Source organism: Acomys russatus, chromosome 7 (assembly GCF_903995435.1).
Source record: "Acomys russatus chromosome 7, mAcoRus1.1, whole genome shotgun sequence".
NCBI lineage: Eukaryota > Metazoa > Chordata > Mammalia > Rodentia > Muridae > Acomys > Acomys russatus.
Genome location: NC_067143.1, coordinates 7,083,581 through 7,108,625, shown reverse-complemented (window position 1 = coordinate 7,108,625; position 25,045 = coordinate 7,083,581). Strand labels below are relative to the sequence as shown.

The window sequence follows — 25,045 nt, the reverse complement described above, 5'->3', positions numbered from 1 at the left end:
TTTTCTATATGAGGGTTTTTATATTTGAAAAAAACTAAAAGAACCCAGACCTTTACCACACTCGTTGCATTCATAATTTTCCTATAACGTGAGTCATACCACATTTGCAAAGTGACCCGGGACAGACAGAAAAAGTCCTACATTATTAGTACTCAGGGCCGGTTGTGGTGGAGCACATCTTTAATCCCAGCATTCGGGAGGCAGAGGCAGGCAGATCGCTGTGAGTTCAAGGCCAGCCTGGTCTACAAACCAAGTCCAGCATAGTCAAGGCTACACAGAGAAACCATGTCTGAAAAAAAAACAAAAACAAAAACAAAACAAACAAACAAAAAAAGTACTCAGAAATTTTCCGTAGTATGAGTTTGTGGATGTATGCCTGATAAAGTTGGAAAACCAAGTAACTGCAAACTCAGAAAGTCTACACAAAGTGGGGCCTCCTACACATCTTCCAACTGTGCTGGGGCAGAGACAGGCACGTTTGCTTCTTCCAGTGTCCCTGTGCTCACACGCCTGTATCCGTTGTGACACACGCTCTGCCCACTGAGAGAAGAATGACAACTGGCAGGTGCCCACACTGCACTCACAGTTTGTCTTTCTGTTCCTCGGGGCCACGTGGGGAGGGATTAAGCTTTCTCCACAACAACACTCTTCACTCTCATAAACCGCCCCGCCCCCTCACTAAACTTATCATCGTTAACTACAAGTACATAAGTAAAACCAGCTTTACTATGGATTATTTGATTATCAGAAGTCTTTGGGCACATACCCATCACCTGTTCTATATGTATACCTCGGGCAGTACCTTAGTGGTGTGGACTAAACAGACTGGCATTTGTACAGCCTAGCTCTAGTGGGGCTATGATTCAGATGGTGCTATCTGCTAAGGCCGTGTTCCCATGTCTTCTTCCTTAGAGGAATGCCTGGCAGACATAACTCAGATACCTGACATGGAGGTACATGGTGCTGGGAGAATTTAATAATCATCGACATACCTAAAGCAGTATTTGTTTTTTTTACACTGCTGCTTTTCTTTAAAACTTCCAGGGCACATTTCTTCAGTGAAATATTTGTAACAGGTCACACATGAAAATTACCTTCCAAATCTTCTAGAACTTTGACCATGTTCTTCAATATCATGTTCTTCCCAACTGGAGCCTGAAATATAGTACCAGAAAATTTGTGATATATTATTAGGAATTAGGCAAAATTTAAGTTACTAGCTTCAGTGAACCTTAGAACCATGGCTGTTTTATGCACATTATTCTTCATCATTCTCAACTGAATTTACAAAAGAGCACCAATAACCAAGTACCGGCCGTCCCCTTATTAAAAACCACAAATGTAAATTCACAGTTTTACCTATAGCAGCGAGGTTCCTGTAGGTCTCCAGCATCACATCTCTGTAGAGGCTCTTCTGGGAAGGATCCAGCAAAGCCCACTCTTCCTGAGTGAACTTCACATGCACGTCTTCATAGGTCACTGCACCCTAAAACATGCCAACACGTGGACGAGAGACAGCATGATACTGACAGCACCGCAAATACTTACTTCATGGACATACAATATGGTCATACAACTATGGGGCTTGCCCCACTTACTCCCTGACACACAGGCTTGACTGTAATCACCAGGTCATTTCAGAAGGAAACTGAGTAGTGAGTTTATCCTGTCGCTCCTGCACCCTTTGAGAAGGATGAAGATTTGCAAGAGAAATGCTGAGCAACAGGCACAAAGAGAGAGACAACCAAAGAGACAAACAGTACTGGGCACAGAGCACAGAAACTGTATGAACAGTAACAAACAGTATTGGCTCATGTCTGTCATCCCAGCACTCGAGAAGCAGAGGCAGGTGGACCTCACTGAATTGGACGCCAGTCTGAACTGTGCAACAGTTTCCAGGACATATAAACACTTCCAGAGGTATAGATAAAGACCCTGACTCCCTTGTAAGAATCAAACAAACAAAAAAGACAGGAAGAATTCAGAGGTTTGATTTTTGTGGGGTTTTTTTTTTATGCTTAATATTCTTTTTTGTTGTTGTTGTTGTTTAAATAATTTATTCAAATTACAACCCGGTTGTTATTCCCATACTTGTATCTTCCCTTCCCCTCTCCTTTCTTGTATCCTATTCCCCTTCCCTAGACCTGTGACAGAAGGGGACCTCCTCTCCCACCATAGAATCACAGCCTATTAGGTCTCATCTGGCCAGGCGGGGGTGGCGCACGCCTTTAATCCTAGCACTCTGGAGGCAGAGGTAGGTGGATCATTGTGAGTTTGAGGCCAGCCTGGTCTACAAAGTGAGTTCAGGACAGCCAAGGCTACAGAGAGAAACCCCATCTCAAAAACAAACAAACAAACAAACAGGTCTCATCTGGATAGCCTGCTTCCCCTTCCTCTGAGTGCCACCAGGCCTCCCCACCCAGGGGAAGTGGTCCAATAGGGGGCACCAGAGTTCATGTCCGAGTCAGTCCCCACTCTCCACACAACTGTGGAGAATGCTCTGACCTTTGGCAAGATCTGAATAGGGGGTCTAGGTTTACTGCATGCACTTGGTTGGTAGAATTCAGAGGCTTTAACAGAAGTTCTTACAAAGAATTATACATTTACTCTAGTTCTCTATTCATATTACAGAACTGAAGTGTCCCTGTTTAAATGCAACATAGGATCGTCCTAAAAGAGAATACATGTTTAAACAGATATAAATAGATAAATAAAAATATTAGCAATGTAAACGTTGATCATAAATGAGCACCATGGGGCAGGAGAGACGGCTCAGCAGTGAAGAGCTCCTGCTGGTCTCGGAAATAGTTGGGATCAATTGCCGGTGCCTACACAGGGAATCACAGCTACCCACGACTCTAATCCAGGAGTTCCAAGGCCACATTCTCACCACTGGAGAACCAGCCACACATGAGGTAAATATTCACACATTGGGGCAAAATACTCACATTCACTCAAAAGCATTCAAAACAAACAGCGCAGGTAAGAAGAATGTCAGGCACCAGCAAGTCACTGACTCAGAAAGCTCAGACACTATTAATATCATGATTACATGCCATCGTTACAAATAGAATATATTTTCTGCCAAATTTCAAAATTCAACATGTGGGTGAAGCTCCAGACAAGAGCATATGCTTGATATGAGCAGGAACCTACATTGTAGGCCCATCAGCCAATACTATAAAAACAAAAATAGCCGGACATGTTGTCTCACTTCTAGTGCCAGCACGCTGGAGCCACAGTCAGATGGATCTCTTAAGGTCGGGGCCACCTGGTCTACACAGCTACTTACAGGACAGTCAAGGCTACACAGAGAAACTGTCTTCAAAAGCAAAAACAAAACTAGCAAAATTAAAACAAAACAAACACACACACACACACATCAGGCTAGCAAAATAGCTCAGCTTTGCATAGGAACTGCTTTTACTGGATGTTATATGAATTTGGGATAGACTGTATAAGGGGGAAAGCATGACAGCACAAGACACATCAAGAACAGGAAATGGGTTGAGTCCATAGACATTTGAGTCCCGTCCCCAATAAGTAGGCTAGAAAAGCTCCAACTACAAGGCTTCCATAACAGCCCCAAAGTAAGCCACAATGTGTTAAAAAAACAAACAAACAAACAAAACATCATCCTATCTTCTCGCTTTCTGATTCAATCAACTACATCCTGACTCCGGTCATTATAGGCTCATGGTCATCCCATGATGAAAATGCATTAAATCTTACTTCAATGATCGTAAGAATCGGCAGCTGCCTGTACCCTTCTGACACTCAAGACAATCTCCTCACTACCACATCCTGTGAAATCAGAAAACCGAACCTATCTTTCCAACGCCTCCCTTCCCATCCAATAGAGAGTAATTGTGTACAGAGTGAGGGAAGAGTGGGCTAAGGCTAGAAACCCAGCAGGGAAAGCATCCCTCCTGTGGCTTTGTCTCAGACACGCAGAGCTTAGATGGCCCTACCCCGGCAGCCTCTCTTCACCGCTCCGTGTGATGGCTTCCACCCCCTATAGGCAGCTCTCCATGGCAGGTGGCTCATAGCTTAGGTTATCTCAGCATCTTGTGGTCTCAAAACGCAGCTCAGGCTTCATCCGCACAGCCTCGTGCACTGAACTCTCACAGTATCCTCGCCGGGGCTCTGACTCTGCCAAACAGACATGGCCGGCACAGTGCTGAACTGGAGCCAGAGAGGAAGATTCCTCTGGGCACATGCTGCCCAGGAAAATGTGCATCTTTCTTGTCTCCAGAACCAGCACAACATGGGTGCGCCTGTCAAGCTTGGCTTCTAAGTCGGGATTGGACCCTGTGCCAGGCTTGGGCCACCGTTGCAGCAGGTTTTCCTTCCTGGAACTAGGAGTCACTTTGCCGACTCTGTCCATTTCCTGAAGGCTTAGCAGGGGAGTGTTATTGTCAGGGCAACTTCTTCAGCTTCCAGCCGGGAGCGAAGGCCTTCTCTTCAATGGTGATCGTCACCTTGGTCCTTTCTGCCTCTTTCAGCACTTCACTGCCATTTAAAATGACCTAGTGGGAGCTGGAGAAGTGGCTCAGCGGTTAAGAGCACTGACTGTTCTTCCAGAGGTCATGAGTTCAATTCCAGCAACCGCACGGTGGCTCACAACCATCTATAATGTGATCTGATGCCTTCTTCTGGCCTGCAGGTGTACGTGCAGACAGAGCACTGTATACATAATAATAAATAAATAAATATTTTTTAAAAAATAAAATAAAATGACCTAGTGCTGTTTTTCTCCACAGACCAGTCTTTTCATTTATTTCTGCCCCACTTGTCGCTTTCTTTCACTGTGGTCCTGAATGAGTCACTAGTAATAACGGTCCAAAGATTCACTAGTCCACCCAGGAAATCTGCTCACTATTTTTGACTTATCCCTTACACAACTTCTCAGCGCATGGACAGAGTAAGAAAGATAAACTTCTCATGGTGTCTGCTTTCCACTGAAGTCCTGTGACCTGAACATGTCCTGACTGCATTACTCTCAACACCCCGCTCTTCCCGGTCCTACGAGAGCAGCCGATGAAGCTCTGCGAACAGCTTTCCGTGCCTTCTGCATGTCAAGCCCTGACGTGTTCCACACTCCTCCGAAGGAGATATTCCAGGCTGTGTGCAGCAGCAGGAGCAGCACTTTTTTCATTCTATGTGTTGTTCTAACTTGCTACTCTGCTGCTGTGATTGAATCCTCTAACCAAAAGCATCTCAGAGAATGGAAGGGTGTTTTAGGTGGTTCTGTCAGATCATTGCCCATCATTAGGGGAGGTGAGCATAGGAACTCAAGACGGAAAATGAAGCTCCTTCCTCCAACCCGAGCAAGCATTCCCTCTAGAAAACATCAGCCAATCCAACACAAGCAAGCATTCCCTCTAGGACACACCAGCCAAACAGGTCAGTGAAAGAGGCAGCCCTCAGGCAACACACTCTGAAAATCCAGAGAGCAAAGGGAAACTCAGGAACAAACAAGACAAATTCAGAAATCAGACCTACACATATAGCTGCCCCAAACCCAACTGCCCGTGTACCAGCATAGGATCAGAACCAATGACAGCAGGGAAATATGTCACCAACAGAGCCAGCTATCCTACCACAGCACGTCCTGAATATACCCACACAGCTGAAGACATAAAAATAAAAATAAAAATTTAAGAAAGGACCTGAAAACCATCTGTATGAAGATGACAGAGGTCATTAAAAAGGAAATGCATAACTCCCTTCAAGAAATCCAGGAAAATAGAATCATACAATTGGAGGACACATGGAAGACAGTTTTATGTAAATATGGAAACAGAAGCAAGAAAGCAAGCAAAAACTGGCTGGGTGTGGTGGCTCACACCTTTAATCCCACCACTCAAGAGACAGAGGCATGCAGAGCTCTGTTCTAGGAAGGTTTGTTGAATCATGACTTGAGAGGCAGTGGAGTTGAGTCTGTGAAATACGCAGGCAGTTTTAGTGAGAGAATTTTACAAAAAGGTTGGAGAGAGAATGAACCAGACACAGGTAAAGACAGAAGGAGCCAGAAGAATAGAACATCTTGCCAACACCTGTAGCCTAGCATCCTAATCTCTAAGAGGCGTGGCTAGCATCCTACTTCTCTGCGGGGTGTTTTAGAGGCAGTCCTCCCTCGCTAAATTCGACTTGGGTAGCTTACTGCTTCCTAAGCGTTCCTAAATCCTTTACACCACCAATTCTACTCTTCTACATCACAGCTTTCTATTGGAGTGCTACACCAACACGCGAGATGCCTTTCACAGCCTCCGCAAAATTACCTCCAAATCCCTCTTACACCTAATGGTAAATGCAAAGGGCAGAACTTGTAGAAGATACTAGAGAAACTAGGGCTCTCCGAGTTTGGCATCCTGATGAGGATGGTTCTACACATAAGCCCTTGCTGCAAATGCTGTGTGCAGACACAGCCCCCCACAGGGAAGTTGTTCACAGGCCACCGCTGGGTCCAGGGAGTGACTAGGACTAAAAGGTTCCGCACAGGTGGCCGCTACTTTCCACCCAACCCTGGGAAGACCCACCACACCAGCCCCCACCGCTCAGCCGCCTGCTCCAGCCTGTTGCGCTCACCATGTCATGGCTTCGGAGTTTCCCGGAGCTGCCTCTCAGCATCCAGCAGCACGGCTCACAACACACCACACTGCAGCATCCTCACAGCTAGCTGAACCTGCCACAAGGCACCCGGAAGAACACTCCTCCTCGACCTCCCCGGAACGCCTGGGGGCTCTGATTGGCCAGTGAGTCTTGATTGACTTGAGGAACTCCTCACCTCCCTTAGGGTTAGAGTGTACTGAAGGGACACAGCACAGTACAGTTCCTGGCCTGGGCTTCCAGTCCAGGGCCAGACCTTTTCCATGTCTGCAGAGATTGACATTTTAGTTGCACTCCTGGCTTGTCCTCCTATAGCCCACCTCTCTATCTTCCCACCTAGTCCCAGGGAGCACCCAACACTCTGCCCCTGGCCCCTCTGCTCCCTGCTCCTCCCCTTTGTGGCCAGGGACCCTGAGCTCCCCAAGTCAGGACTACAGAGCTTGCCTGAGCTCCCCTCACAGCACTCAGGAGGAACCTCCCCTTCTTCCTCCTGGAATCAAGGCAGATAGCTTGCAGAGCCCACTCCTCAACTGGCTGCGGAGTACCAAGCTGTCCTACAAGTGGAAGAGTGTCTAAAAAATTAACAATTCAAGAAGAGCTTTTAGGAAACAAGTATTTGTTTTGGGACTTCGTGAGGGGTTCAGGTACACTTCAGGTACTTTTCACCTGAGAGAAAAGCAGCTAACATATGACAAACCCTGTGGAGCAATACTCTTAGCAGGCTCATCCTCACCAGTGGGAAACATACACACACACACACACACACACACACGAGAGAGAGAGAGAGAGAGAGAGAGAGAGAGAGAGAGAGCTGTATTATTAAAGACTCTCCGCATGAGCAGAAGTGATAGAATTGATTTATGTATGTAGAAAGAGGGTTTATTGGAATGGCTCACAGGCTGTGGTCCAACCAGTCCAACAATCACGGTCCACAACGGAAAGCTGAGGATTCAGTGTGGAAGGCTATTTCATCACACTGTGAACCCTGACACTGTGTCCTGGAAGACTCTGTTTCTAGTGTGGTGTGGCTGAGCCCTAGCACACACACCTTCAACCCAATAGCTTTCTGTAAGCAGGACTAAATAGGTCAAGAGGCAGAGCAAGCAACCAGATGACGTGGAGTGAACACAGGACAAAACCTTAGAGACTGAGAGGAAGTCAGAGGATGGATAGAGATGCACAGGAAGTAGAAACGAGGGACTTTCAGCAGGAAGGGGTTTTAAGACAGCATGAAGGGGAAGGAGGGGCTTTTTTTCCTTCTGAGACATCTGCTCAGTAGGATTGTCAGGGACTGCACAGATGGCTCAGAAGTTAAGAGCACTGACTGTTCTTCCTGAGGTCCTGAGTTCAATTCCCAGCAACCACATGGTCACCTACAACCATCTGAAATGAGATATCATGCCCTCTTCTTGCCTACATGTGTAAGATCAGCTGGGTGCTCTCTCTGCCTCAGCTAGCAGGCATTTGCCCCAGCATCTGGCTCCTGAGTCTGTTTTCGTAAAATCAAACATTTGGGATTTTGCTTAAAAACAACAAATCCAGTAAGGGTTCACTCCATGTGGCTGTGGCTCCATGTCTCAGCTTGTCTCCAGTACACAGGAGAACTCTCAAGCAGTGGGCTCTAATGCTGGGGCGGGGGGCGGGGGTGGATTAGCTTTCTAGTCAGAACTAGGGCAAGCAGAAAAGAGAAAGAGCTCCCATCTTCAATGGCCTTTGTATATGTAGGCTGCCACCAAGAGCTGTGGCCTAGAAAAGTATATCTCATCACCTCAGAAAATCCAGATTAAGCCGGACAGTGGTAGCACATGCCTTTAATCCTATCACTTGGGAGGCAGAGGCAGGCAGATCACTGTGAGTTCGAGGGAGTTCAGGGAAGCAGGGGTAGGCAGATTGCTGTGAGATCCAGGACAGCCTGGTCTACGAAGCAAGTCCAGGGCAGCCAAGGTTACACAGAGAAACCCTGTCTGGGAAGGAAAAAACAAAACTCTGTCACACTGGGAAAAGGAGACACCCTAGTTCCTTGCAATCATGGTTCTTTGAGTGAAATCATGCATCCAGCCTCCTTCTCTGCAATTCTAATGATTCTTACCCTGCTTACCACTATTGCCGCCACAGCTCTCCACAGCTCGCACCAGAAGCTAAGCCTGTGCTAACTCACTGTTTTATAGGAAAAACAAACAAAAAATAAATAAGATTAAAAACACAAGAACCTCCAGACTGAGCCAGGCGTGGTGATGCATGCCTTTAATCCCAGCACTCAGGAGGCAGAGACAAGCGGATCATTGTGAGTTCGAGGCCAGCCTGGTCTACAAAGTGAGTCTGGGATGGCCAAGACTAACACAGAGAGAGACCCCGTCTCAAAAAAACAAAACAAAACAAAAAACTCCAGACTGATGTATTCCCTTCGTGAACACACAGTTAACTCCACAATTTGGTTTCTAACACTTACGGACCAGTCAGTTTCAAAATGATTACCAGGCAAATTTTTTTACAAGGTCACATAATGAACATGGTGTTTCACTCATCGGGTACTTTGAGCAGGTGGGATAACTGATGAAGGATGCTGGACCAGGATGGAGATTCCTCTAACACCTGCAGCCTGCTTTCTGCAGGGCCCACAAACACCTCTGTGATAACCCCAGCCAGAAGAAATGACGCCCGTGCACACCTTCAGGATTGTCCCCATTTTAATGAGACATCTACTCTATCCCCTCTGCAGGACACACCGCCAATCAAGGCCTTACCGGCTTACCTGTGCATTTAACCTCCTGCGCAGATATCCCGACAGACTCTGCAACCCTGTGTAACTATTTCACAGGCCTGTGTCTACAAGGAAGAGGCACAACTACAAACCAGAGAGAAATGAGAGCTGTCCCTCCCTGAATCTATGATTCCCCCTTGATCTACCAGGACTGCGACAGCAGCCATCTTCCAGACAGGATAAACCAGGCAATGGCTTCCACAAACTGACTGGCCCTGAATACGTCCAGGGACAGATGAGCTCTCTGGCTGGGGCCCTGACCCAAAACAGGACAGCATTAGACCTAAACATGGGCGGACTTCCATAGCACTGGGAATGTTTCTGTGCAAATGTATCAATTGTTGTTTGAGAAAAGCTCTCAGGCTCAAACTTGCTCTCAAGAGTTCAACCACCTAGTGATCAGTTGGTCCAGCAATACCTTGTGTTCCTGCCCTACCCCTTATTAGTCCTCTGGTGATGCTGTTTTGTTGCTTGTACCCATCTTCCAACAAACTTTTAAAGCGTCACATGTAGCATCAAAACATAGTAACTGTGCCTCACCACAGCTTCTGTTAGTCCCAACACATAACGACTCACAAAACAACAAAGCAGATTGGATTGGTTACATTGTAGAACTTACATTCTTCTGTATCAGTTGACAAAATTCAACAACATAAGGAAAGCTCCTACCCCTTAATCCTGATTGGTGGAAACATGTAACTATAACTTGGCACAGATGTTTGTGGTTTTCTAGCTTAAAAATTCAGTAACATTCTGGCTTCTGGGTAGAGGGGTTGGAGTTCACTTCCTCAGTCTGTTCTGCAGCCCTGTTGAGTAGTGATTTGATTACAATAAATCCTTGTTATCCTCACTGACCTGGTATTTGAGTTGTGTTGGATCTAGGCAGGCTCTGGAGCAGTGTACATCCAAAAGTTTTCTTTTCTTTTTCTTTCTTTCCTCCTCCTCCTCCTCCTCCTCCTCCTCCTCCTCCTCCTCCTCCTCCTCCTTTTTGGTTTTTCAAGATAGGGTTTCTCTGTGTAACATCCTTGGCATTCCTAGACTCACTGTGTGGAGAAGGCTGACCTTGAACTCAAGAGATCCACCTGCCTGTATCCTGGAGGCTGGGATTAAAGCCATGCACCAACACACCCAACAAGGTTTTTTTTTCTAGTATGTGCTCTTTTCTGCATTTGGTGATAACTGTGATGGGCAAAGGCTTTACCACATTGCCATTGCTTACATTCAAAGGGTTTCTGTCCAGTATAAATTCTTTCATAATGATGAAGACTACAGAAATGTGCAAAGGCTTCAGCATATTAAATACATTCATAAGGTTTCTCCCCAGCATGATTTCTTCCACGACTTTTTTTTTTTTAAGACACAGTCTCTCTGTCCTGGACATGCTTTGTAGGCCAGGTTGTCCAGAACTCCAAGATCAGCCTGCCTCTGCCTCCCTGAGTGCTGGGATTACAGGCCTCCACCATCACACCCAGCTCTTCCATGACTTTTGAGATGATTGTGTTGTACAAAACCTTTATCACACTGGTTACATTCATAGGGTTTCTCTCCACTATGTGTCCTTTTACATATTCAAAGACATAAAACATACAACAGATTGTAGCATTGCAAAAATCACTGTCGATCTGGTTCTGGTCACTACCAGAAATGTAAAGTTTCATCCCATAGGTCACATTCATAGGGTTTCTCTCTAGAATGTGTCATTTTATGTATTCAGAGACGACTGTGACATGAAAAGGCTTCACCATACTGAATACTTTCCTAGGGTTTCTTTTTAGTATGAATTCTTTCGTGCCTTTTAAGATGACTCTGTTGTATAAAGGCTTTCCCACACTGCTTACATTTGTAGGGTTTTTCTCCGGTGTGTGTTCTTTTATGTCTGTAGAGATGACTGTATTGCGAATAGGTTTTATCACATTGATTACATTCGAAGGGTTTCTCTCCAGTATGTGTTCTTTTATGTATTTGAAGAAGACCATTATATGCAAAGGTTTTGCCACATTGATTGCATCCATAGGGTCTCTCTCCAGTATGTGTTCTTTTATGTATTTGGAAACCATTGGCTTGTGAAAATGCTTTATCACACTGATTACATTTGTAAGGTTTCTCTCCGGTATGTGTTCTTTTATGCCTCTGCAGATGACTGTATTGCGAAAAGGATTTCTCACATAGATTACATTCATAGGGTTTCTGTCCAGATCGTTTTCTTTTCCGTATTTGGAGACCACTGTGATGCACAAAGCCTTCCACACAGTGAGTAACTTCACAGGGTTTCTCTCCAGTATGAATTATTTCATGTCTTTGAGGGTGACTGGGATATGTCAAGGTTTTATCACCTTCAGTATATTCGTCAGGTTTCTCTTCAGTATGACAGCTATCACGCCTGCAAACATAATTGGCACATGTGAAACCACACTTATTGCATTGATGAATCTTGTTATCTGTATGATAATTTTACAATTTGATTTAATTGTAAAGAGGAATCAAATCTTAAGATTTTATCACTTTAAGTTCATGGTATTCCCCTTTTTTATGGATTGTTTTGCATCCCTGAAGCTACCTGTGACGGTATAAACATTTATTACACGGCTCACATTTATACCATCCTTTTTCTATATGAGGGTTTTCATATATTTGAAGAAAACTAAAAGAACCCAGAGCTTTACCACACTCATTGCATTCATAAATTTTCCTATAGTGTGAGTCATACCACATTTGCAAAGTGACCCAGGGTTAGGGTCAGAAAATTTTCTACATTGCAAGTAAGATGTGGTGGTACATGCCTTTAATCCCAGCACTGGGCAGGTAGAGGCAGGAGGATCACGCGGAGTTCCAGACCAGTCTGGTTTACAAAGGGAGTCCAGGACAGCCAAGGCTACACAGAAAAGCCATCTCAAAACAACTCAAAACAAAAACAAACAAACAAACAAAAAACCTTTTTTTCTATATTGCTAGTGCTCAGGGATTTTCTGCAGTGTGAGTTTGTGGATGTGTTCCCAATACAGTTAGGAAAGCCAAGTAACTGCAAACTCATATCCCACTCAAAGTCTACCCAAAGTGGGGCCTCCTACACATCTTCCAACTGTGCTGGGGCAGAGACAGGCACGTTTGCTTCTTCCAGTGTCCCTGTGCTCACACGCCTGTATCCGTTGTGACACACGCTCTGCCCACTGAGAGAAGAATGACAACTGGCAGGTGCCCACACTGCACTCACAGTTTGTCTTTCTGTTCCTCGGGGCCACGTGGGGAGGGATTAAGCTTTCTCCACAACAACACTCTTCACTCTCATAAACCAACCCGCCCCCTCACTAAACTTATCGTTAACTACAAGTACATAAGTAAAACCAGCTTTACTATGGATTATTTGATTATCAGAAGTCTTTGGGCACATACCCATCACCTGTTCTATATGTATACCTCGGGCAGTACCTTAGTGGTGTGGACTAAACAGACTGGCATTTGTACAGCCTAGCTCTAGTGGGGCTATGATTCAGATGGTGCTATCTGCTAAGGCCGTGTTCCTATGTCTTCTTCCTTAGAGGAATGCCTGGCAGACATAACTCAGATACCTGACATGGAGGTACATGGTGCTGGGAGAATTTAATAATCATCGACACACCTAAAGCAGTATTTTTCTGGTTTTGTTTTTGTTTATTTTTACACTGTTGCTTTTCTTTAAAACTTCCAGGGCACATTTCGTCAGCGAAATATTTGTATCAGGTCATACATGAAAATTACCTTCCAATTTTAGGACTGTATATTGCTTGTGAGAAATTATATGCTTTCAGAACAAAGCAACCGGACACTGACTTTGGATCAGACCTGACAGGATGCATTCCTCTCAGCATGCTGGACACTGACATCCTGTATCCTTCATGTTCCAGCACCAAGGGCTTTAATTGTTGTTCCTCATCAGAACAAGACAGCTCCCAGGACACTTTGAAAGAACGCTTATAATCCCAACTGATCCAGCATTTCAGACTGTCCCATACAGGACTCTAATTAAGCCTGGAATTTCTCAATATTTAGAAACTGGATCAAAAATGTGATTCCTAGCTTGCTTAAGCATTTCCCTGTTGGGGAATGGTCTGATATATTTTGATGTTAATTACTGTTTGCTGTCTGTGTGACCCGACCTTTTGTTTAATAAAAAGCCATTCCGCCTAGGCAGGACAAAGGAGATAGGTAGGACTTAGAGAGAGAGGAATTCTGAGAAGAAAAAAAGAAGAAAGACCACCATGAGGAGAAGGAGAGAGACCTGAAGTGAAGAGAGGAAGGCTGCCATGGTTTAGATGGAGGAGAAGCACATGGCTGGCGTGGATGGAGAATCCAGCCCAGATGAAGAACATGAGCAAATATATGGGATTATAGATGGGAGGTTGCTTGATATATTATTAAAAGCCTATATGGCATTGGATTGTGACAGGGATCCCATGCCTGAGGCCCTACTATGGAAAGTAGGTTAGAGGATTGATATCTGCCCTGCCCCAGGTTAACTAAGGCTATTTTAAAATATAACATGTGTGTCTGTCTTGATTGATCGCTAGCCAGGCCTATAGATAACACAGGTAATACAGATAATTTTAAAAAACAGTATTTCCCCAATTTTATTTGAGCCCCTACAAAGATATTATTCATCCCAAAACAGCTGGAAGAAACCTTAAGAGAATGACGCCCCATTTCCTTTAAGGGGGGTCAGGTAGGTTCTTGGTTGCTTTCTTGGGCAATAGAAGGTTTTTATCGATGGGAGTTGGTTACAAGTTATTATAGGTCTTATTTAGAGAGAAAACAAGGTTAGAGCTAGTGATTTGTCTCTTTTCCTTTATCTTATATTCTTAGGTTTGGAGAAAGGGGTTGAAAAGAAAGAAAGGGGAATGTAGAAATATGTAGGGAAGAAAGAACAAAAAGAATCTTAGTGCCTCAATTGTCACTCCAAAGGCTATTTTTAATTCACTGGTATAGAATTTTGTATATATATATGCAAAATAAGTTTAATTCTAGATACAGTGGTATACAATTAAAATATAAGATTATTCTTCATACACATGAGAGTGTGTGTGTGTGTGTGTGTGTGTGTGTGTGTCTGAGTGTGTGTGTGTGTGTCTGAGTGTGTGTGTGTGTATGTGTGTCTGGGTGTGTGTCTGAGTGTGTGTGTGTGTGTGTGTCTGAGTGTGTGTGTGTGTATGTGTGTCTGAGTGTGTGTCTGAGTGTGTGTGTGTGTCTGAGTGTGTGTGTGTGTGTGTGTCTGAGTGTGTGTGTGTGTGTGTGTGTGTGTGTGTGTCTGAGTGTGTGTCTGAGTGTGTGTGTGTCTGAGTGTGTGTGTGTGTGTGTCTGAGTGTGTGTGTGTGTGTCTGAGTGTGTGTGTGTGTGTATTTCTACTCTAATATGAGGCATTGTACCCATATAACACAAGTATAATGCAAAGTTTACTTCTAGTGCTTTTTTTTTTTTTTTTTTTTTTTTTAAGATTTATTTTATTTATTTATTATGTATATAGTGCACACCAGATCACATTATAGATGGTTGTGAGCCATCATGTGGTTGCTGGGAATTGAACTCATGACCTCTGGAAGAGCAGTCAGTGCTCTTAACCGCTGAGCCATCTCTCCAGCCCCACTTCTAGTGCTTTGAAAGCGCTGTTGCAGGCTGTTTAGGAAAAATAAGTTATACAAGTTAATTGTTAGTTGATCAAATCATGGTCATGCCAATTGCTAGTCGACTTTTATCACAAGAATATACATGTTAGTGCAGCAGATAGATATGATTCTATAGAAAGATAAGGTAGGATAGTTAGATAAGGTCTTCAGAAACCTCAGAGACATGCAGAATATGCCATTTTAAAATGATTTTATTGCCAGGTGATGGTGGCGCAAGCCTTTAATCCCAGCACTTGGGAGGCAAAGGCAGGTGGTTTGCTGGGAGTTCGAGGCCACCCTGGTCTTCAAAGTGAATGCAGGATAGTCAAGGTTACACAGAAAAACCCTGTCTCAAAAAAGCAAAAAATAAATAAATAAAAATGTTTTTACTGCCGGGCATGGTACCACACGCCTCTAATCCCAGCACATGGGAGGCAGAGGCAGGCAGGTTGCTGTGAGTTCAAGGTCTACTAGGTAAGTACAGGACAGCCAAGGCTACACAGAGAAACCCTGTCTGAAAAAACCAAAATAAATAAATTTTAAAAATATATTTTAATTATTTTAAAGATTCAGTGACAATGAAACAGGTTAACTCCTGGAAACACTCAGCCTACCTCAAAGAGGACGATGAGCATCAAAGAACCTCTTTATGGAGATGGCTTCAAATATGGCAAACAAGCCACTGGGCAAAATGTCCTCATTTCTACCACAGATAGAATTCTGCCTAAAAGGGGAAGCTTGGATGCAGGCAGAGTCGAAGACAAAACTCTGCCAAGACAGGGTAAGGAAGTCCTCACTAGTTCCTGCCTCACAAATATGTCTGTCAGATATATTGGGCCAGAAGGCTGAAGAAGATGCTCCAACATTATAGAGAGTTTTGGGTGACTGTTCAGGTAGCAAACTGTCTCTGCCATCTTCTCATTTAGAAAGCTACTAACCTGCACTCCCAGCAGACTCAAATAATCAAGTTTATACTTTCTCACGTATCTGATAGAGTTGAAGACCAGGTAGCCTAGTTTTACAATGAAGCTTAGTTGTTTAGGGGTTAAGATGTTTTTAAGCCTAGATAGGTGTTTTTAGTTGATAATGACAAGACGTGATGGAGATTGACTTACATTCAGAAATTTAGATGTACCAAGAAAGGTGTTTTCTTCAAGGCTGTCAAATACAAATAGCCAAAAAACTAAGAATGTAACATCTATGTAATTCCTGTTCGTATTATGGTTCTTCTAGCTATAGGTAATCTATTGTATATATGTGTAATACTATAAATGTATATGTAAAAAAATAAAAAATTTAAAAAAAATTTTTTAAAGAAAATTACCTTCCAAATCTTCTAGAACTTTGACCATGTTCTTCAATATCATGTTCTTCCCAACTGGAGCCTGAAATATAGTACCAGAAAATTTGTGATATATTATTAGGAATTAGGCAAAATTTAAGTTACTAGCTTCAGTGAACCTTAGAACCATGGCTGATTTATGCACATTATTCTTCATCATTCTCAACTGAAATTACAAAAGAGCACCAATAACCAAGTACCGGCCGTCCCCTTATTAAAAACCACAAATGTAAATTCACAGTTTTACCTATAGCAGCGAGGTTCCTGTAGGTCTCCAGCATCACATCTCTGTAGAGGCTCTTCTGGGAAGGATCCAGCAAAGCCCACTCTTCCTGAGTGAACTTCACATGCACGTCTTCATAGGTCACTGCACCCTAAAACATGCCAACACGTGGACGAGAGACAGCTTGATACTGACAGCACCGCAAATACTTACTTCATGGACATACAATATGGTCATACAACTCTGGGGCTTGCTCCACTTACTCCCTGACACACAGGCTTGACTGTAATCACCAGGTCATTTCAGAAGGAAACTGAGTAGTAAGTATAGCCTGTCGCTCCTGCACCCTTTGAGAAGGATGAAGATTTGCAAGAGAAACGCTGAGCAACAGGCACAAAGAGAGAGACAAACAGTACTGGGCACAGAGCACAGAAACTGTATGGACAGTAACAAACAGTATTGGCTCATGTCTGTCATCCCAGCACTCAGGAAGCAGAGGCAGGTGGACCTCACTGAATGGACGCCAGTCTGAACTGTGCAACAGGTTCCAGGACATATAAACACTTCTAGAAGTACAGATAAAGACCCTGACTCCTCTGCAAGAATCAAACAAACAAATAAAAAAAGTCAGAAAGAATTCAGAGGCTTTAACAGAAGTTCTTACAAAGAATTATACATTTACTCTAGTTCTCTATTCATATTACAGAACTGAAGTGTCCCTGTTTAAATGCAACATAGGATCGTCCTAAAAGAGAATACATGTTTAAACAGATATAAATAGATAAATAAAAATATTAGCAATGTAAACGTTGATCATAAATGAGCACCATGGGGCAGGAGAGACGGCTCAGCAGTGAAGAGCTCCTGCTGGTCTCGGAAATAGTTGGGATCAATTGCCGGTGCCTACACAGGGAATCACAGCTACCCACGACTCTAATCCAGGAGTTCCGAGGACACATTCTCACCACTGGAGAACCAGCCACGCATGAGGTAAATATTCACACATTGAGGCAAAATACTCACATTCACTCAAAAGCATTCAAAACAAACAGCGCAGGTAAGAAGAATGTCAGGCACCAGCAAGTCACTGACTCAGAAAGCTCAGACAGTATTAATATCATGATTACATGCCATCGTTACAAACAGAATATATTTTCTGCCAAATTTCAAAATTCAACATGTGGGTGAAGCTCCAGACAAGAGCATATGCTTGATATGTACAGAAACCTACATTCTAGGCCCATCAGCCAATGCTATAAAAATAAAAATAGCCAGGCATGTTGTCCCACCTCTAACCCCAGCACACTGGAGACAGTGTTACAATAGATTGTATCAGTTCAGCCTAGGAAGCCAAGAACTGACAGAGAGAAACTGAAAGGTATTTTAAACCAGCAAGCACTATGCTGGGCAGAATCTAAACTAATCTACTCATAAATTAAAATAAGCTACTTTAAACCTCATAACATACGTATATCCTAAGCACTTGCCAATCTGATCCTCAGAGACTTCTTTGCTCCTTCTGCCATCAGCTCTCAATCCTCCCTCCACTGTCATCTGCCAATCCTTGGCTCCTCCCCCTCTGCAGGAAGTCCCGCCTTCCACTTCCTGTCCTTCTGCCCAGCTGATTGGCTAAACAGCTCTTTATTGACAGTTGTTACATCCACTCAAGACATTCCTCTACAAGCCAGAGTCAGATGGATCTTTTAAGGTCAAGGCCCAATTGGTCTACACACCTACTTTCGAGACAGTCAGGGCTACACAGAGAAACTTTGTCTTCAAAAGCAAAAACAAAACTAGCGGAAATTTTTAAAACAAAAACAAAACAGGCACATACACAAGGCTAGCAAAATAACTCAGCTTTACATAGGAACTGCTTTTCCTGTAACTTACCCGATTTTGGGATAGAGTCTATAATGGGGAAAGCATGACAGCACAAGATGGAAGCTGACATATCATTTCAACCAAGACAAAGTAGAAACCAAGAACAAGAAATGGGTTGAGTCTATAGATACTCAAGTCCAGTCCCCAATAAGTAATCTAGAAAAGCTCCAACTACAAGGCTTCCATAACCTCTTTAAAGAAAGCTACAAAGTGTTAAATACAAGTGTTAAAATACATCATCCTAGCCAGGCGTGGTGGTGCACACCTTTAATCCCAGCACTCCAGAGGCAGAGGCAGGTGGATCTCTGTGAGTTTGAGGCCAGTCTGGTCTACAAAGTCAGTCCAGGACAGGCAGGCCTATTACACAGAGAAACTCTGTCTTGAAAAACCAAAAACAGAAATCCTGGAAATGAATACCTTAGGACTTACTGTAATGCTAACCACTGCCAAAGCAGGAAAGCTCTTAACTTCCTTCCCCGACCCCCTCCTCCTCTCCCCCCCCCCACCATCCCTCTCCGTGCTGGTGCTGACTCTACCAGCTTGAAAGCTGGGCAATGAACCCAGTTTTTACACAGGTCCCTCTTTATTTGTGATTCCCCCACAAGATCCAGGGACATTGGAGGAGCCCCATTCACTGGTCACTTTTCCTTTAAACTGATCAGTCAGGGCAGGGCCCCACCTAAAAGGAGATGCAGCATTGTCCTGCAGGCACTGGGCCCCAGAGACAGGATTTCATGTTCAAAACCAGTCTTTTTGTTTGTTTGTTTGTTTTTGTTGTTTTTGGTTTGTTTGTTTTGGATTTTTCAAGACAGGGTTTCTCTGTGTAGCCTTGGCTGTCCTGGACTAGCTTTGTAGACCAGGCTGGCCTTGAACTCACAGCTATCTGCCTGCCTCTGCCTCCCGAGTGCTGGGATGAAAGGCATGCGCCACCATACCCGGCTTCAAAGCCAGTCTTAACTCCACAACATGTAGAAAGGCTGAGCTTCAGGAGACACTGGTCTAAACAGAAACAAATAAACAGGCACTTGAGGAAAAAAAAAGTAATGAAGCTGGGCGTGGTGGCCCATGCCTTTTATCCCAACACTAGGGAGGCAGAGGCAGGTAGACCACTGAGTTGAGGCCAGCCTGGTCTACAAAGTGAGTCCAGGACAGCCAAGGCTACACAGAGAAACCCTGTCTCAAAAAACAAAAGAAGAAGAAAAAGAAGAAGAAAAAGAAAAAAGGGAATGAAATCGGTTGGTTGGGGGTTTTTTCAGACAGGATTTTTCTGTGTAGCCTTGGCTATACTGGACTCCCTTTGTACTGGCCTCAAGCTCACAGCAATCTGACTCTGAGGCAGGCACCACTATGCTCAGCCCTTTTTTGTTTTGTGTTTTGTATTTGATTCCTCAAGACAGGGTTTCAGTATGTAGCCTTGGCTGTCCTGGAACTCACTTTGTAAACCAGGCTGGATTCTAACTCACAAAGATTTCCCCACATACACCTCCCACCCTGAGTGTTGGGATTAAAGGCCTGTGCTACCACACCTGGCTCTGAAATGAAATCCACCCCACCTCCCCTCAGGAGACAGGGTTTCTCTGTACAGCCCTGACTGTCCTGGATTCACTTGGTAGACCAAGCTGATCTCCAACTCAATGATCTGCCTGCCTCTGCCTACAGCAGGCTGGGATTTTTTTTTTTTTTTTTTCAAGACAGTTTTTCTGTGTAGCCTTGGCTGTCCTGGACTCGCTTTGTAGACCAGGCTGGCCTCGAACTCATAGAAATCTGACTGCCTCTGCCTCTGGAGTACTGGTATCAAATGCCTGAGCCAACACACTGGCTCTAGAATGAAGCTCTTAATGACACAGAAATTTTGGAGAACGGAAACAATTAAGAGATTAGACAAAAAACTGGGTGCAGAGGCATACACCTGTAATCCCAACATTCTAGGAGGCAGAAGTAGACAGACTGTTGAAGAGCGCCTGATCTACAAAGCAAGTCCAAGACAGCCAAGGGTATACAGAAAAACCCTGTCTCAAAACAACCAGAGTGAGGGGAGAGGAGAGGGAGAGGGAGAGAGAGGGAGGGAGGGAGAGGGGGAGAGGAAGAGAGGGAGAGGGAGAGAGATTAGAACAGTGATACATAAAGAAATTTAAATACAAAGAGTAACACTAACAATTGGCTTTTTTAAAAAAGACAGATACACTTGCCCTTCCTTGTTAGCAATGACATTATTGAGACACTGTTACACCTTGTCTCTCTGTGTAGTGTCAGGGGCTGAGGTCTGTATGGAGCCTGACACACACAGCTACACCCAACAGCTTGGCTCTCAAATTTCTGACCTGACTTAACTGTGTCAATGAGGGTTGCACAGATCTACATAGTACAGTCCCAAATTGGAAATTTCATATTCACTGGCTGAAGCTAACCTACCCAAATTGTACACCCACCAACCCGCTCTGTTTCCATTCACAGGCGTAAATTAATTAACACATGCTGGGAAATTACAAACTCACCCTGTCACCCTTAAGCTAATTTTAGGCTCAGGACCCAGGTTATGTTTTTGAACAATTTAAATATTTACACACCAAAGATATTGCCAGAATTACTTCTTTTTTCTATTTTTTCCCCCCGCAAGACAGGTTTCTCTGTGTAAACAGCCCTGGCTGCCTTAGACCCTTCCTTGTAGACTAAGCTCAAAATTATTTCTTAAGTAGCAGCACTCTTCACTGGCAGGGCCTCCTCTACTTGCATAGTGGATGGACCAATGGAGGAAAAGAAAATGCAGACGGGGGGGGGGGGGGAAGGGCGGACTTGGGGGGCTGTGTTGCACAAGCTGTGTATGCCACATAAGCTTCTTAAAAATAGCATCTTGAGCTGGGCATGGTGGCGCACACCTTTAATCCCAGCACTCGGGAGGCAGAGGCAGGTGGATTGCTGTGAGTTTGAGGCCAGCCTAGTCTACAAAGCGAGTCCAGGACAGCCAAGGCTATACAGAGAGACACTGTCTCGAAAAAAAAAAAAAAAAAAAAATAGCATCTTGAAAAAGCAAGCATGGTGGCACTCCCCTTTAATCCCAGCACTCAGGAGGCAGGGGCAGGTTTGAGGCCAACCTGGATTACAAAGAGTCCAGGACAGCCAGAACTACAAGAGAAACCCTGTCCCTAAAAATATACCAAAAAAAAAAAAAAAGAGAGAGAGAGAATAGCATCTTGTATACTGCTCAGAAGGGAAGAATAAAGAAATGGGAGACATCTAGGAAGTCACCAGAAACTATCATACAATGGGAGAAACGCAGGAGGAGTATAAGAAACCAATGCTGCACAAGGGGAACACAGGGAATCTCAAGAATGTTACTGACCAGGCTCACAGTGGACTTGGGACTCATCACCACAGCTCCATGTGGTGGGAAGAGTTGGGTTCTCAGCATCTGGAACAACCCCTGGCCCCATACCATTACCAGCTCTTGCAAACATATTCCTGGCTTTAGAGAAACAGCTCCATTTTATTCTCATTACACTGGGGTACAAGGGAAAGGTCCCAAGCTGTTCTTGGCTCTGCCAAGCATGCTCCTGGGTTTTAGAGAGAGCTAGGTCATTTTCCATATAGGAGGGCCTCATGGAAAGCCTAGCTTCATCAGGCCACCCTTCAACACACCCATGCTTTTCCTTCTCAAAGAGTTTTCAACTGGTGTACATGTGCCCATGTGGTAAAACTTTTTTTTTTTTCCACAAAAAACTGGAACTTAATGTAGAGGAATTTTAATTCAAGACATGGCTGCTCTGGGAAGAGATCACATCCAAAGACCTTCTAGGTCTGTGTGGCTCAACCGGAATACAGACCTTTATTTAACCCAGGGGCTGAGGCAAGCAGATCTCTGCGTTCCAGGGCAGCCTAGTAAAGAGCAAGTTTCAGGTAAAGAAAGATTTAGGTACAGGTGTGGGGGCTCACACCTTTAATCCCAGCACTCAAGAGACAGAGGAATGCAGAGCTCTGCTCTAGGAAGGTCTATTGAATCCGTGACTTGAGAGGCAGTGGAGTTCAGTTTGTGGAATTCACAGGCAGTTTTACTGGAAAAATATTACAAAGAGGTTGGAGAGAGAATGAACCAGACACAGGTGAGGACAGGAGCCAGAAGAACAGAACATCTTGCCAACACGTGTAGCCTAGCATCCTAATCTCTAAGAGGCGTGGCTAGCATCCTACTTCTCTGCGGGGTGTTTTAGAGGCAGTCCTCCCTCCCTAAATTTGACTTGGGTAGCTTACTGTTTCCTAACCGTTCCTAAATCCTTTACACCACCAATTCTACCCTTCTACATCACAGCTTTCTATTGGAGTGCTACACCAACACGCGAGATGCCTTTCACAGCCTCCGCAAAATTACCTTCAAATGCGTCTTGTAGTAAATACTAGAGAAACTAGGGCTCTCCGAGGTTGGCATCTTGCCAAGGATGGTTCTACACGCCAGCCCTTGCTGCAAATGCTGTGTGCAGATGCAGCCTCCGATAGCAAAGTTGTTCAGATTCGACCGCCAGGACCAGGGAGTGACTAGGACTAAAAGGTTCCTCATAGGTGGCCGCGGCTTCCCACCTAACCCTGGGAAAGACCCACCACACCAGCTTGCACTGCTCAGACGCCTGCTCCAGCCCGTTGTGGGTAGTGACCCTGAGCTCACCATGTCATGGCTTCAGAGCTTCCCTGGGCTCCCGTCTCAGCGTCCAGCACCACTGCTCACACCACACCACACTGAAGCATTCAAAACTGATGAACATGTGAGCTGAACCTGCAGCAACGCACCCGGAAGAACACTCCTCCTCGACCCCCACGAACGCCTGGAGGCTCTGATTGGCCAGTGAGTCTTGATTGACATGAAAACTTGATTTAGGGTTAGAGTGTACTGAAGGGACATAGCACAGTACAGTTCCTGGCCTGGGCTTCCAGTCCAGGGCCAGACCTTTTCCATGTCTGCAGAGATTGACATTTTAGTTGCCTCCTGGCTTGTCCTCCTATAGCCCACCTCTCTATCTTCCCACCTAGTCCCAGGGAGCACCCAACACTCTGCCCCTGGCCCCTCTGCTCCCTGCTCCTCCCCTTTGTGGCCAGGGACCCTGAGCTCCCCAAGTCAGGACTACAGAGCTTGCCTGAGCTCCCCTCACAGCACTCAGGAGGAACCTCCCCTTCTTCCTCCTGGAATCAAGGCAGATAGCTTGCAGAGCCCACTCCTCAACTGGCTGCGGAGTACCAAGCTGTCCTACAAGTGGAAGAGTGTCTAAAAAATTAACAATTCAAGAAGAGCTTTTAGGAAACAAGTATTTGTTTTGGGACTTCGTGAGGGGTTCAGGTACACTTCAGGTACTTTTCACCTGAGAGAAAAGCAGCTAACATATGACAAACCCTGTGGAGCAATACTCTTAGCAGGCTCATCCTCACCAGTGGGAAACACACACACACACACACACACACACACACACACACACACACACACGAGAGAGAGGGAGAGAGAGAGAGAGAGAGAGAGCTGTATTATTAAAGACTCTCCGCATGAGCAGAAGTGATAGAATTGATTTATGTATGTAGAAAGAGGGTTTATTGGAATGGCTCACAGGCTGTGGTCCAACCAGTCCAACAATCACGGTCCACAACGGAAAGCTGAGGATTCAGTGTGGAAGGCTATTTCATCACACTGTGAACCCTGACACTGTGTCCTGGAAGACTCTGTTTCTAGTGTGGTGTGGCTGAGCCCTAGCACACACACCTTCAACCCAATAGCTTTCTGTAAGCAGGACTAAATAGGTCAAGAGGCAGAGCAAGCAACCAGATGACGTGGAGTGAACACAGGACAAAACCTTAGAGACTGAGAGGAAGTCAGAGGGTGGATAGAGATGCACAGGAAGTAGAAAGGAGGGACTTTCAGCAGGAAGGGTTTTTAAGACAGCATGAAGGAGAAGGAGGGGCTTTTTTCCTTCTGAGACATCTACTCAGTAGGATTGTCAGGGACCGCAGAGATGGCTCAGCAGTTAAGAGCACTGACTGTTCTTCCTGAGGTCCTGAGTTCAATTCCCAGCAACCACACGGTGACCTACAACCATCTGAAATGAGATCTCATGTACACATGCAGGCACAGCACTGTATACATAATAAATAAATAAATCTCTTTTTTAAAAAAATAGGAAGATCAGCTGGGTGCTTTCTCTGCCTCTCTCAGCTAGCAGCCATTTGCCCAAGCATCTGTTTTGGTAAAATTGAACATTTGGGATTTTGGTTAAAAACAACAAATCCAGTAAGGGTTCACTCCATGTGGCTGTGGCTCCATGTCTCAGCTTGTCTCCAGTACACAGGAGAACTCTCAAGCAGTGGGCTCTAATGCTGAGAGGGATGAACTTTCTAGCCAGAGCTAAGGCAAGCAGACAAAGAGAAAGAGCTCCCATCTTCAATGGCCTTTATATATGCAGGTTGTGGCCTAGATTAAAGTGGGTCTTATTGCCACGGACTGTCTCAGTTGGGTATAGGTCCTTGGGAACAGGAGTTCTGGAAGTGTTGGTGGGCAAGGATTCGGCGGTGACAGAGTCAAACCCAGAGGAAGTTTGAATCTGAGTGTATTTTTGCAGGCAAGC

General features: G+C 44.7%; 1 protein-coding gene across 1 annotated transcript; it reads right to left on the bottom strand.

Annotated features, from left to right (window-relative positions):
• Positions 1-11,651: 11,651 nt before the first annotated feature.
• On the bottom strand, positions 11,652-23,241 carry LOC127191477 (zinc finger protein 431-like). Its single transcript, XM_051148591.1, has 5 exons — positions 23,107-23,241; positions 16,596-16,722; positions 16,331-16,391; positions 16,122-16,164; positions 11,652-11,753 (listed from the first exon to the last, which is right to left on the bottom strand). The coding sequence occupies exons 1-5, from the start codon at positions 23,107-23,109 to the stop codon at positions 11,748-11,750; spliced, it is 240 nt and encodes a 79-aa protein (XP_051004548.1). The 5' UTR covers positions 23,110-23,241; the 3' UTR covers positions 11,652-11,747.
• Positions 23,242-25,045: the final 1,804 nt, after the last annotated feature.